At 38.7% G+C, this 12500-nt stretch overlaps 1 protein-coding gene across 1 annotated transcript in view; it reads right to left on the bottom strand.

Moving 5' to 3' along the window:
- LOC127655361 (E3 ubiquitin-protein ligase SH3RF3-like) overlaps positions 1-12500 on the bottom strand; it is a 168488-nt gene that overhangs the window by 12919 nt on the left and 143069 nt on the right. Inside the window, exons 7-9 of the mRNA XM_052143126.1 lie at positions 11595-11765; positions 5381-5631; positions 666-1009 (exon numbers count right to left, since the gene is read on the bottom strand). Of these exons, the coding sequence (XP_051999086.1) occupies positions 666-1009; positions 5381-5631; positions 11595-11765 (766 nt within the window). The remainder of the gene's footprint in view (positions 1-665; positions 1010-5380; positions 5632-11594; positions 11766-12500) is intronic.

Here is a 12500-nt window from a genome sequence, read left to right as displayed (position 1 = left end):
TTATTAAAAGAAATTCTGGTAAATCGGAAAAAATATATAAATTAAATAATATACAAAAATATATAATACTACAATAAAAATATATAATATTTTTTAATGTACTATATACGTATTATAAATAATGTACATATAACTGGTCTCAATTATGAGCAAATCACTGAAATAAATAGGACATTATTAACTCGCATTAACTGACATTCATTGAGTCTCTTGTTAGGCTGAAGTTAAAATGAGTTGATATTAACAACAGCGCCACCTGGTGACATTCAAGCAAGTTTATAAACTCTGCTGTCATTCACACACAGAGGCTCATTGTCCAGCACATTATTCTGCTCTCTTTTGACAGGAAATAACCGACCCTCATAATCACCTAAATATATAATATAATATTAAAATATATTTACATGTATATTAATACAAAACATAAATAAAAACATATCATTTTTAATATATAAAAATAAAAATAGTCAAATATATTTTTTAAATAAGCTACAATGGCCTTACAAAAATAATATGAGAAAATAAAATGTTTATATGAACAAAACAAAATCAATCAATGATTTGCCCCGACACAATGTAACGGACGTGACTAAATGAACTGTTTGAATGAATCACGTGAATCTCAGTTTGTGCAGTTACAATATCAAAACACTCACCTTTTCTACCTTCTTCTCGTCGAGTTTAGGGAGGCTTGCGACTGCACTCTGCGCATGTGCAGGTGAGGAGGGCTGCAGCGGGTAGACGGACGGGTCTCCTCCATTCAAATGAGCTGCGGTGACGTTTGGCGGGGTGATGGCGGCCGCGGCGGAGCTGAGCGGGATGAGTGCCCGTAACGACGCTGGAGAAAGTGACCCAGACTGCCGGGAAGAATGTGTCTGAGGAACCGCCACCATCGAGAGGGGCCGTCCTGCGGAGGGGCCCGGGGAGCGCGAGGGACTGGCGTGCGTTCTGAGGGGCGTGACGGACGCGGTGGGGCGTTCAGGGCTGCTGCTCGCCGGAGGACTGTGAACTGAAACACAGAGACAGACAGTTTATTATCACACACTTCTTTATTTACTGGCAGAGAAATAATCTCAATTTTGTTTCTGTTCCGTCAGTCCATGTTGAGAAACCGAAAAACTATTTTGAACTTGATAGAAATACATCAGAGTTTCATAGTACTGAATGTTTCATATAGAGGTCATTATTTTATTCATAAAAAAATATTTATTCATTTTATATATATATATATATATATATATATATATATATATATATATATATATATATATATATATATATATATTCATAAAATATATAAATGTTATTTATTTAATTGATTGTATATATATATATTTATTTATTTTATTTTTTAAAGAAATGTTTTACATTTAATTTATTTATTTAATTTATTTAATATATATATATTTATATATATATATATATATTTTTATATATATATGAATTTATTTAAATTTTATGTATTTATTTATTTGATATATATATATATATATATATATATTTTTTATTATTAATGATTATTATTCTATTATTATTATTATTTATTAAAACAAAATCAATAATTAGCGCCGATAGCTGTTTTCGAACTTTTGGTTTTCGACAAAAATGTTTAGCAGATCGTTTTAAGGCAGCGTTGAAGGGTTCTAGAGTATGACCACAAAATCAGTGAGGATTTGCCATATACAGTATATCCATCGTAATTAACAATATTCATCCATATTTATCCATATTTAAATATTAAAAGACTTATAATTAAAGACTTATAACTCGAAAAAAAACAACAAAAAAAACAAGGAGGGTCAAGAGATTGGTATCATCGTGAAGAAAATTTTTCATTTTTTAAAATTATATAGATTATGATATATTGTGAGACTCTCAACATAAGAAACTGCTGAAAAAAAAAGTAAAACTTGAGCCAAACATTATTATTTTTTGCTTATTTTTCTGATTTGTCATTATATATCTCTGGGTGTAAATAAGGCGGCTCTGAAAAACTGCTTTTGTTTTGTTCTCAATCATGTCGACTGTATCTGAGAAACATTTGTGTTGATACGACAAAGCAATCAAAAGTTCCAACATTACAAATATAATTGATCATAGTGTCCAAAAACATCTCCAAACAAATAAAAGATAATAATTGTACATAAGAACTAATTACACATGCAAACACAACAATGACTAAAGGTTTGCATAGCATGCAGACATGATTTTAGTCATGAGATTTCACAGAATGAGTTTCATTCTGTGTCATTTGAGTCATCATTGAGTCTGTGTCGTGTATTTGGCGCCATCTCCTGGTGGTCATATGTAACATTGTGCTTCATGTGGATTATCTAATGATCTATACATCTGATTATCTTGTGTGTGGACTCGATTGAAAGATAATCACAGACTCTAAATAATCATATGTGATGTTTTATGATATGTGAAAATTTATAAGCAAAAACGCAGCATATAAGCAACACCAACACGCATGTCAAAGACATATATTTAGCTGTTACTCTCTATATTTTTGTCTGTGAGTAAAACAAATATTCTGGTTGTATATTAATCTTTAAGAGCTTTCCAACAACATATGACACATGAATATTTGATCAGTTTTATATTTCATTGCAATAATATTTACAGTGCAATTTTTTTTAATTAATTATAAAAAAGAACATTTCTGATTAATCTGTTAATTTTAAAGCACTTGTTCAGTTTTGGTCATAATATCTACATGCATTATAAAGTAGAACTTCTAAACTTTCAAACAAAACCTGTTATTATCATTATTAATATTTTGACAATCCGATTTTCTTATTCTGTGGTCAAACTAAATCAAGGGCATGTAAAGATAAATGTGACTATATGGAAACGGAGCGCATCAGCACATACATTGCATCTCCAACTTCAGTTCTGGTGAATAAATAAGCTACAAATAAAACCCAGTGATCGCTGATGATCTACTTTATATAAATGACCACTCGTGTTTGCTCCATGACAATGTTTACTTTATAGTGTTTATATTGTAATACTTCATAACAAGTGTCCCCGCTGTATTTCAGGCTCGTTTATGCACCAGATATTATTGGGGTTTTCTGCTTATAATTGGGATTTTAGTTGCACAATAAACTGCCTCTGGGATTCATTGTATTTGGACTCTTGTTGGCTCTATGCATGTCTGTGCCCGTCACAATAAGAACATTTTTAACACATTCATTATATTGATTTCAATAACAATCATCCGGTTACTCGTTATCAGCTTCTTCCACCACTTTAGTTATCAATCTCTGCCGACTGTTGAATCGATGCTAAAAACACAAATCCTTCTCCTCACAGTGACTGCGTAGTCCATTCAGCTCGCTATGTTCGAAGTCTTCAGAAGCCATAGGATAGTCTTTACCTCAAACATAGCTTTCGACTTTCATTTGCACGTACATGCATTTAAGCTGGTTTGACCTAGTCAAATGCATCTTGACGTGCAACTGTTTCTCCCTTTGTGTTCCACTGAAAAAAGAAAGTCATACGGGTTTGGAATGACATGAGGGTGAGTAAATGATGACAGAATGTGAACTATAGCTTTGTCAGCCCAGGTACTACGTGCTACCATGTCGAAACACGGATGGATTGATAAACGACTGAAGAGCCCGTATCAGTAACACCATAACTTCTGAGATTGTGTCCTTCATTTGGACACTGAATGAGCTTTTCTTCAAAGTTCAAGAACTGACGAGACAACCCAGCGATTACTGGCAGCGCAGGGCGGCTAGTCCTTCATTACAACAGACATCGCATCTGATCTGTAAAACGCTTTAACAAGCTCTTTTACAGGCTAATGCGTCTTTCACCAACACACTGTTGCTGCCGATCTGTCCGTAATAGATTACAGAACACGCCTCACTGCCCCAGCACTGACACACACTTACAGAAGAGATCAACACGACTGTTGATGTATACAACCAATGAAAAACAGGCATTTAAATCAGCAACATATAGTGAGGAAACAACTGTAATATTTCCACCATTCTCAAATAAACTCATTAAGGACTCGTACCACGAGGAATCACATTTCTTTTGATCTCTCAACACAAAAAAAGAGTGAATCGTACTATGAAAACATACCGTGACCTATACGACTAAACACATCATCCGTAGTGTAAAAACTGCATTTATTGAAACTTTTCTCCAAAGATGAACGGATTATTAACAATAACGTATAAATGATTATTATGACACACCGTCCGTGAGCTCTGAGGTTGTTAATCGATGATATATGATTCTGATGAAGTCATCAGTCCACGTTATTTCAACTGGTGAAGAACTACATTACCCATAATCCCGAAGAGAGATCCACCAATCAGAGAATCACGTCAAAAGAGCTCCGCCCACTCCCATGATGCACTGTGAATGATGCAATCGAGTCGCTCTCCCTACACTCTCAAACTACTAATAAACTACTTTGTATATATCTGAATATTTAGCAATAAAATATAAATATATTGTTCTATATTCAAAATCAACAACTTTAAATCAGTCTTTTGTCTTTAATTGTAAATACTATAAATCGTAAATCATTTAGTGTATTTTCTTTTTGCTAGCCAGCTGACACAGTTATGCCGTATTACATCCATCCATCCATCCATCTTCAACCGCTTATCCGAAGTCGGGTCGCGGGGGCAGCTGCTCCAGCAGGGGGCCCCAAACGTCCCTATCCCGAGCCACATTAACCAGCTCTGACTGGGGGACCCCGAGGCGTTTCCAGGCCAGTGTGAAGATGTAATCTCTCCACCTAATCCTGGGTCTTCCCCGAGGCCTCCTCCCAGCTGGACGTGCCTGAAACACCTCCCTAGGGAGGCGGCCAGGGGGCATCCTTACCAGATGCCCAAACCACCTCAACTGACTCCTTTCGACGCAAAGGAGCAGCGGCTCTACTCCGAGCTCCTCACGGATGACTGAGCTCCTCACCCTATCTCTAAGGGAGAAGCCCGCCACCCTTCTGAGGAAGCCCATTTCGGCCGCTTGTACTCGTGACCTAGTTCTTTCGGTCATGACCCAGCCTTCATGACCATAGGTGAGGGTAGGAACAAAACTTGACCGGTAGATCGAGAGCTTTGTCTTCTGGCTCAACTCTCTTTTCGTGACAACGGTGCGATAGAGCGAGTGCAATACCACCCCCGCTGCCCCGATTCTCCGGCCAACCTCCAGCTCCATTGTCCCCTCACTCGTGAACAAGACCCCGAGGTACTTGAACTCCTTCACTTGGGGCAATACCTCCTTCCCTAGTATGCCGTATTACAGATACATGAAAATAAAATACAATTCTTTTCATCTTTTCTTCGAAGCAGCACAATAAAGAAACGAAAGATGACGAAAGATGACCAAGTGGTCTGTCACTCACCTAACTGCATGGCGGAGCGCGCTTGATTGACAGTTTGCTGACTGGACAGGCGCAGACAGTTCTTCAGGTGGACGGCTGCATGCTGCAGCTGCGGTGAGGACGGGCTGGGCAGCGGCGTGCTGGATCGAGATGCAGATGCCAACAAAATGGGACTCGAGGGCCCCGTGGAGCCCGGAGATCCAGGGTTCACCTTAGACGCCTGAGCCGCTCCTGAAAGACACGCACGCGTCTGCCCGACTGCAAACGGAGCCCTGCGGAGACACATTCATAAAACAGACACATCTGCATCATCGACATGCCCTGCACGGTAATGCAACCATAAGCTGTGTTGAGAAACCACATAAGAGCCATATTTAAAAGTACCACTCCAGACGGGACTGTTTATTGACCGCGCGACATTATATCTAACAGCCTTTAGATTAGCATCAACTAAATCAAGAGAGAAGAGTTACAGACAGAAGGAACTACACAGAATGGGAAACACTATTATTGTGTGAACAGCCCCTTACTGCACTTACTATGCCTAACATTTTAAAGCATATGGACACACGATTCCTTGGCCTATATGACAGATTTGAATTGAGAGTCCTGTTTGGTATCAAGCACAATGGAGCTGATAAACAGGAGAAGAACGAGGAGAGGCGAGTGTTCACAGCGCTGAATTCCTCACATCATCTCTAGCTGTCTTTGTCACACAGAAGCTGAAATTACACTCATCCGCTCTAAATGAAACACATCACGTTTTTACCCAAACCCCCCTCATCCCGAATCCACCTGAGAGACCACGAATCCCTGCATCTCACAGCTTTAATGTGTTTACAGACGCTAACACAACTCCACCTGTCTGTAAACACACAAACGCTCTCTGGAGGAACCGCCCTCGCCTAACACTCATTATCCTCAGCCGAGCGTCTTTGCACCTTTCCAAAACGTTCCTGGAATCAGATCACTGCCAATGACAGTTTCCACAGCTGAGACTCGCACATCTAAAATTACACGGGACATTTACAGCTCAGAACATCACAGAATATTTGTATATTTCATGTGTCCTGAAACACCAGGAGGCAAAGAATCATCAAACATGTGATGACACTGAAAAACATAATCTCATAATCTTTAATAACCCTACAGATTCACTTTCAATGGACTATTTTAGAAGAGCAAAATCATTTCATATTTAATGTTAGTATTGCAACGACTGTGTGTGCATATATAATTAACACAAATCTCATTATTATTGTTTGAATAATGAACTATACGTTCCTTGGCAGAATCAATATTATTAATCCTCTTGAACTATTTATTGAACATTGGCTTATGATGTAGCTGTTACTGCAGCTCACTTCACATTGTGCCTAAGAATATTCTTGACCGTGGTAAAATCAGTGCAATGCACAGCCATCCTTAGTGCTTTACTACATCACAAGGGACGGGAGCCAAGATCCGGTTCTTATTCGGAACTGGTTCCACTTTAAAAAACAAAATACAGGAAGCTGTGCAAAACACACAGTGTGAGAAGTGAAGTTTGCTTCCTGAACGAATGACTCTTCTAGTCGATTCTTTTGAATCTACAGCGTGAAACAAACAGTGCAAGCATTGAATCTGAATCATGAACGAATGACTCTTCTAGTCGATTCTTTTGAATCTACAGTGTGAAACAAACAGTGCAAGCGTTGAATCTGAATCATGAACGAATGACTCTTCTAGTCGATTCTTTTGAATCTACAGCGTGAAACAAACAGTGCAAGCATTGAATCTGAATCATGAACAAATGACTCTTCTAGTCGATTCTGTTGAATCTACAGTGTGAAACAAACAGTGCAAGCATTGAATCTGAATCATGAATGAATGACTCTTCTAGTTGATTCTTTTGAATCTACAGCGTGAAACAAACAGTGCAAGCACTGAATCTGAATCATGAATGAATGACTCTTCTAGTTGATTCTTTTGAATCTACAGCGTGAAACAAACAGTGCAAGCATTGAATCTGAATCATGAATGAATGACTCTTCTAGTGGATTCTTTTGAATCTACAGCGTGAAACAAACAGTGCAAGCACTGAATCTGAATCATGAATGAATGACTCTTCTAGTGGATTCTTTTGAATCTACAGCGTGAAACAAACAGTGCAAGCATTGAATCTGAATCATGAATGAATGACTCTTCTAGTTGATTCTTTTGAATCTACAGCGTGAAACAAACAGTGCAAGCGCTGAATCTGAATCATGAATGAATGACTCTTCTAGTTGATTCTTTTGAATCTACAGCGTGAAACAAACAGTGCAAGCGTTGAATCTGAATCATGAATGAATGACTCTTCTAGTTGATTCTTTTGAATCTACAGCGTGAAACAAACAGTGCAAGCGTTGAATCTGAATCATGAACGAATGACTCTTCTAGTCGATTCTGTTGAATCTACAGTGTGAAACAAACAGTGCAAGCGTTGAATCTGAATCATGAACGAATGACTCTTCTAGTCGATTCTTTTGAATCTACAGCGTGAAACAAACAGTGCAAGCATTGAATCTGAATCATGAACGAATGATTCTTCAAGCTGATTATTTTGAATCTACAGTGTGAAACAAACAGTGCAAGCATTGAATCTGAATCATGAACGAATGACTCTTCTAGTTGATTCGTTTGAATCTACAGTGTGAAACAAACAGTGCAAGTGTTGAATCTGAATCATGAACGAATGATTCTTCTAGTCGATTCTTTTGAATCTACAGTGTGAAACAAACAGTGCAAGCGTTGAATCTGAATCATGAACGAATGATTCTTCTAATCGATTCTTTTGAATCTACAGCGTGAAACAAACAGTGCAAACATTGAATCTGAATCATGAATGAATGATTCTTCTAGTCGATTCTTTTGAATCTACAGCGTGAAACAAACAGTGCAAGCATTGAATCTGAATCATGAACGAATGACTCTTCTAGTCGATTCTTTTGAATCTACAGTGTGAAACAAACAGTGCAAGCGTTGAATCTGAATCATGAACGAATGACTCTTCTAGTCGATTCTTTTGAATCTACAGCGTGAAACAAACAGTGCAAGCATTGAATCTGAATCATGAACAAATGACTCTTCTAGTCGATTCTGTTGAATCTACAGTGTGAAACAAACAGTGCAAGCATTGAATCTGAATCATGAATGAATGACTCTTGAATGCACTGAACTGATCTAGTGACTTTCTAGTTATCTTTGAATCTACAGCTGAAACAAACAGTGCAAGCATTGAATCTGAATCATGAATGAATGACTCTTCTAGTTGATTCTTTTGAATCTACAGCTTGAAACAAACAGTGCAAGCGCTGAATCTGAATCATGAACGAATGACCTTCTAGCTGCATTCTTTCGAATCTGACAGTGAAACAAATGCGCAAGCGTTGAATCTGAATCATGAACGAATGACTCTTCTAGTCGATTCTGTTGAATCTACAGTGTGAAACAAACAGTGCAAGCGTTGAATCTGAATCATGAACGAATGACTCTTCTAGTCGATTCTTTTGAATCTACAGCGTGAAACAAACAGTGCAAGCATTGAATCTGAATCATGAATGAATGACTCTTCTAGTTGATTCTTTTGAATCTACAGTGTGAAACAAACAGTGCAAGCATTGAATCTGAATCATGAACGAATGATTCTTCTAGCTGATTCTTTTGAATCTACAGTGTGAAACAAACAGTGCAAGTGTTGAATCTGAATCATGAACGAATGATTCTTCTAATCAATTCTTTTGAATCTACAGCGTGAAACAAACGGTGCAAGCGTTGAATCTGAATCATGAACAAATGATTCTTCTCTGTTTTATGATTTTTGTCACATGACAACAACATTTCTACCTATATGTTGGTTGCACCACATGACTTTGATTTGGTGGACAACAGTTTTTAAAATATGAATCATATTCTAACATAAAATTGTCTCTCTGCACTTGTTTTTTGGAAGAAATAATAATAATAAAAGATAATTCAGCACAACTCATGCCAACAATAATTTTTCAAGAATTTCAGACTTTGTTGGGTCTGTGTATCTCGGTGAGTATTGACACACCTGTGCTGAGTGACTCCAGCCAGGTCTCCTTAGCAACCAAATTGTCCCGGTTGCTAGGGAGGGTAGAGTCACATGGGGTAACCTCCTCGTGGTCACTATAATGTGATTCTCGCTCTCGGTGGGGCGTGTGGTGAGTTGTGTGTGGATGCCGCGGAGAATAGCGTGAAGCCTCCACACGCGCTACGTCTCCACGGTAACGCACTCAACAAGTCACGTGATAAGATGCGCGGATTGACGGTCTCAGACGTGGAGGCAACTGAGATTTGTCCTCCATCACCCGGATTGAGGCGAGTCACTACACCACCACGAGGACTGAGAGCACATTGGGAATTGGACGTTACAAAATGGAGAGGAAATATTTGTATTTTTATTTTGGCATTTTTGAATTCTCCGGACGCTTGCACCAAATGACATTTTTGACTTTAAGCTCCAGAAAAATTATCCAAATGACTTTGAACTCAGCAATTGAAAACATGTTCATCATAGAAGAAGAGCATTCAAGTCATTCAAATGTATTTTTGAATAATTTATTAGATGCGGACAAAAATAAGCATCACGTCATCGACCCATTAATGAATTTATTACAGAGCACCTATTATGGTTTTTCAAATATGACCTTTCATGTAGTGTGTTATAGAGCTGTTTGTCAATGCAGAAAAGTCTGCAAGAGTTATTGAGTCCCAAAAGAGGCTGCGTGCTAGGTAGGACACAGCCTTTGAAGGCTGCAGTACACCGAGTGTACTCCTTTAAACAAGCCTTGTTTTAAACGAGACGGCCTTCGTTGGACAAACGGAATGTATCATGGTTGCTATGGCAGCACGCCACTCTTTAACAAGCACTTTGATGAGAGGGAACAAAGTCCCTCTGGAAGGGAATGTATGAGGTACATTTAGGAGAGTTATAATGATGTAAATAGATTTTACTGGTGTACTTTTAGTCTAATACTTTATTTTAATTATATATTACTATAATTATTCATATTATATACTCTGCACCCGTCTACTTGGGAATTAACATTCCTTGCGTTTGAACATCATATATACGGGCATATTGGCGTGATTTTTTCAGACCAATTATGTTAATTTCTGTTGAAGCAAAGAATTGTGGGTTGTGAGTTACCACGAAAGATACACCTCATGCATCCTCCGAATTCCCGTGAAAGAAGGTCACATTGGAAGGCTGCATTTGAAGTGTCCTACTTGCTTTTCTGAAACGAGACAGCCTCGATGACGAATGCGGCTGACAAATGTGCCCTCCGGAGGACACAGCCTTCCAAATGAGACACAGTCTCTTACTTCCTGTACTAACCTATGTAATTTGGTAACAAAAATCCCACCTCTGGTCTTCATTGGCTGCTCGTGAACAGCTTTGACCCGCCCTCAAACACTACACTAAGTAGTAGACCAATCACAACAGACTGGGACATCTGACCAATCAGAGTAAAGTATGCCCTCTGAAAGGAGGAGTTTAGAATGAATGCTTTAGAACGGACCAATCAGAGCAGAGTATGCTCTCTGAAAGGAGGAGTTTAGAATGAATGCTTTAGAACGGACCAATCAGAGCAGAGTATGTTCTCTGAAAGGAGGAGTTTAGAATAATTGCTTTAGAACGGACCAATCAGAACAGAGTATGCTCTCTGAAAGGAGGAGTTTAGAATGAATGCTTTAGAACGGACCAATCAGAGCAGAGTATGCTCTCTGAAAGGAGGAGTTTAGAATGAATGCTTTAGAACGGACCAATCAGAACAGAGTATGCTCTCTGAAAGGAGGAGTTTAGAATGAATGCTTTAGAACGGACCAATCAGAACAGAGTATGCTCTCTGAAAGGAGGAGTTTAGAATGAATGCTTTAGAACGGACCAATCAGAGCAGAGTATGCTCTCTGAAAGGAGGAGTTTAGAATGAATGCTTTAGAACGGACCAATCAGAACAGAGTATGTTCTCTGAAAGGAGGAGTTTAGAATGAACGCTTTAGAACGGACCAATCAGAACAGAGTATGCTCTCTGAAAGGAGGATCGCTTGTATCGCTCTGAGATCTTGACAATAAGTTAATGAATTATTAGCCGTGTAATAAGGGTGATACGATAACAACCGGCTGACTGTACATTATTCCTTATGTATCTGAAATGTATTCCTTGTCTGTATTGAAATCTCTCACCTGGAGACGGGCGTGACATAGTTTCCTGGGAAAACTCCAGACGCTCCAGTGCGAAGCGACGTTCCCTTAAACCATCCGTCCTGACACTTCTCCATGACGCGGTACATCTCACCCTTCCTCAATTCCAGCTCATCGGCTTTCTGAGGCTTGTACGCGTACATCGCCAGATAGCTGCGGGAAAACAGAGGAATATTCATGAGCAAGTTCACACGGTGTTCTGATATATTTAAATAGGTTTCAGAGCAGGGCTGCTAACTTTGGAAAGGTGCCACGAGGCAGTTTAGATTAATATCGACACCTGTTGACGCTGGTCTCACGACGAGTGTGAGCACGTGTGAGTGAGACACACAAAGTTGTTTCTATCAACATGCAGACCGACTCTGCACTCATGTTACATAAAGTACCCCACACTGAAAAAAATATGTATTTAGGGGGTGTTATTTGCTATTCATACACATTGTTTAAAATATACCCAAGGAAATCAGATCTTCAGTTTTCCTAGCAAATTGAGGTGGATTTAGTTAACCCTACATGTTATACAGTTCCTATAATACATCTATAATACAAGTCCTGGCTTCAAAATGTACATTTTTAATATTTTCCACCAGGTGGCGCCATTTTTATCATGTTTATCCTGTGGAGCAAATACAAGCTTTTCCCCTATTCTCTGTTTACTGTATTATAGAGACCTGCAGGACAACTGAATACATGATGCAGATACAATTGTGTGTGTGTGTGTGTGTGTGTGTGTGTGTGTGTGTGAGTGTGTGTGTGTGTGTGTGTGTGTGCGTGTATTTATCACTTTGTGGGGACCAAATGTCCCCATAAGGATAGTAAAACCCGAAATGTTTGACCTTGTGGGGACATTTTGTCGGTCCCCATGAGGAAAACAGCTTATAAATCATA

This window comes from Xyrauchen texanus, chromosome 14, assembly GCF_025860055.1.
Source record: "Xyrauchen texanus isolate HMW12.3.18 chromosome 14, RBS_HiC_50CHRs, whole genome shotgun sequence".
Taxonomy (NCBI): Eukaryota; Metazoa; Chordata; class Actinopteri; order Cypriniformes; family Catostomidae; genus Xyrauchen; species Xyrauchen texanus.
This window is presented reverse-complemented; position numbering and strand designations above follow the sequence as displayed.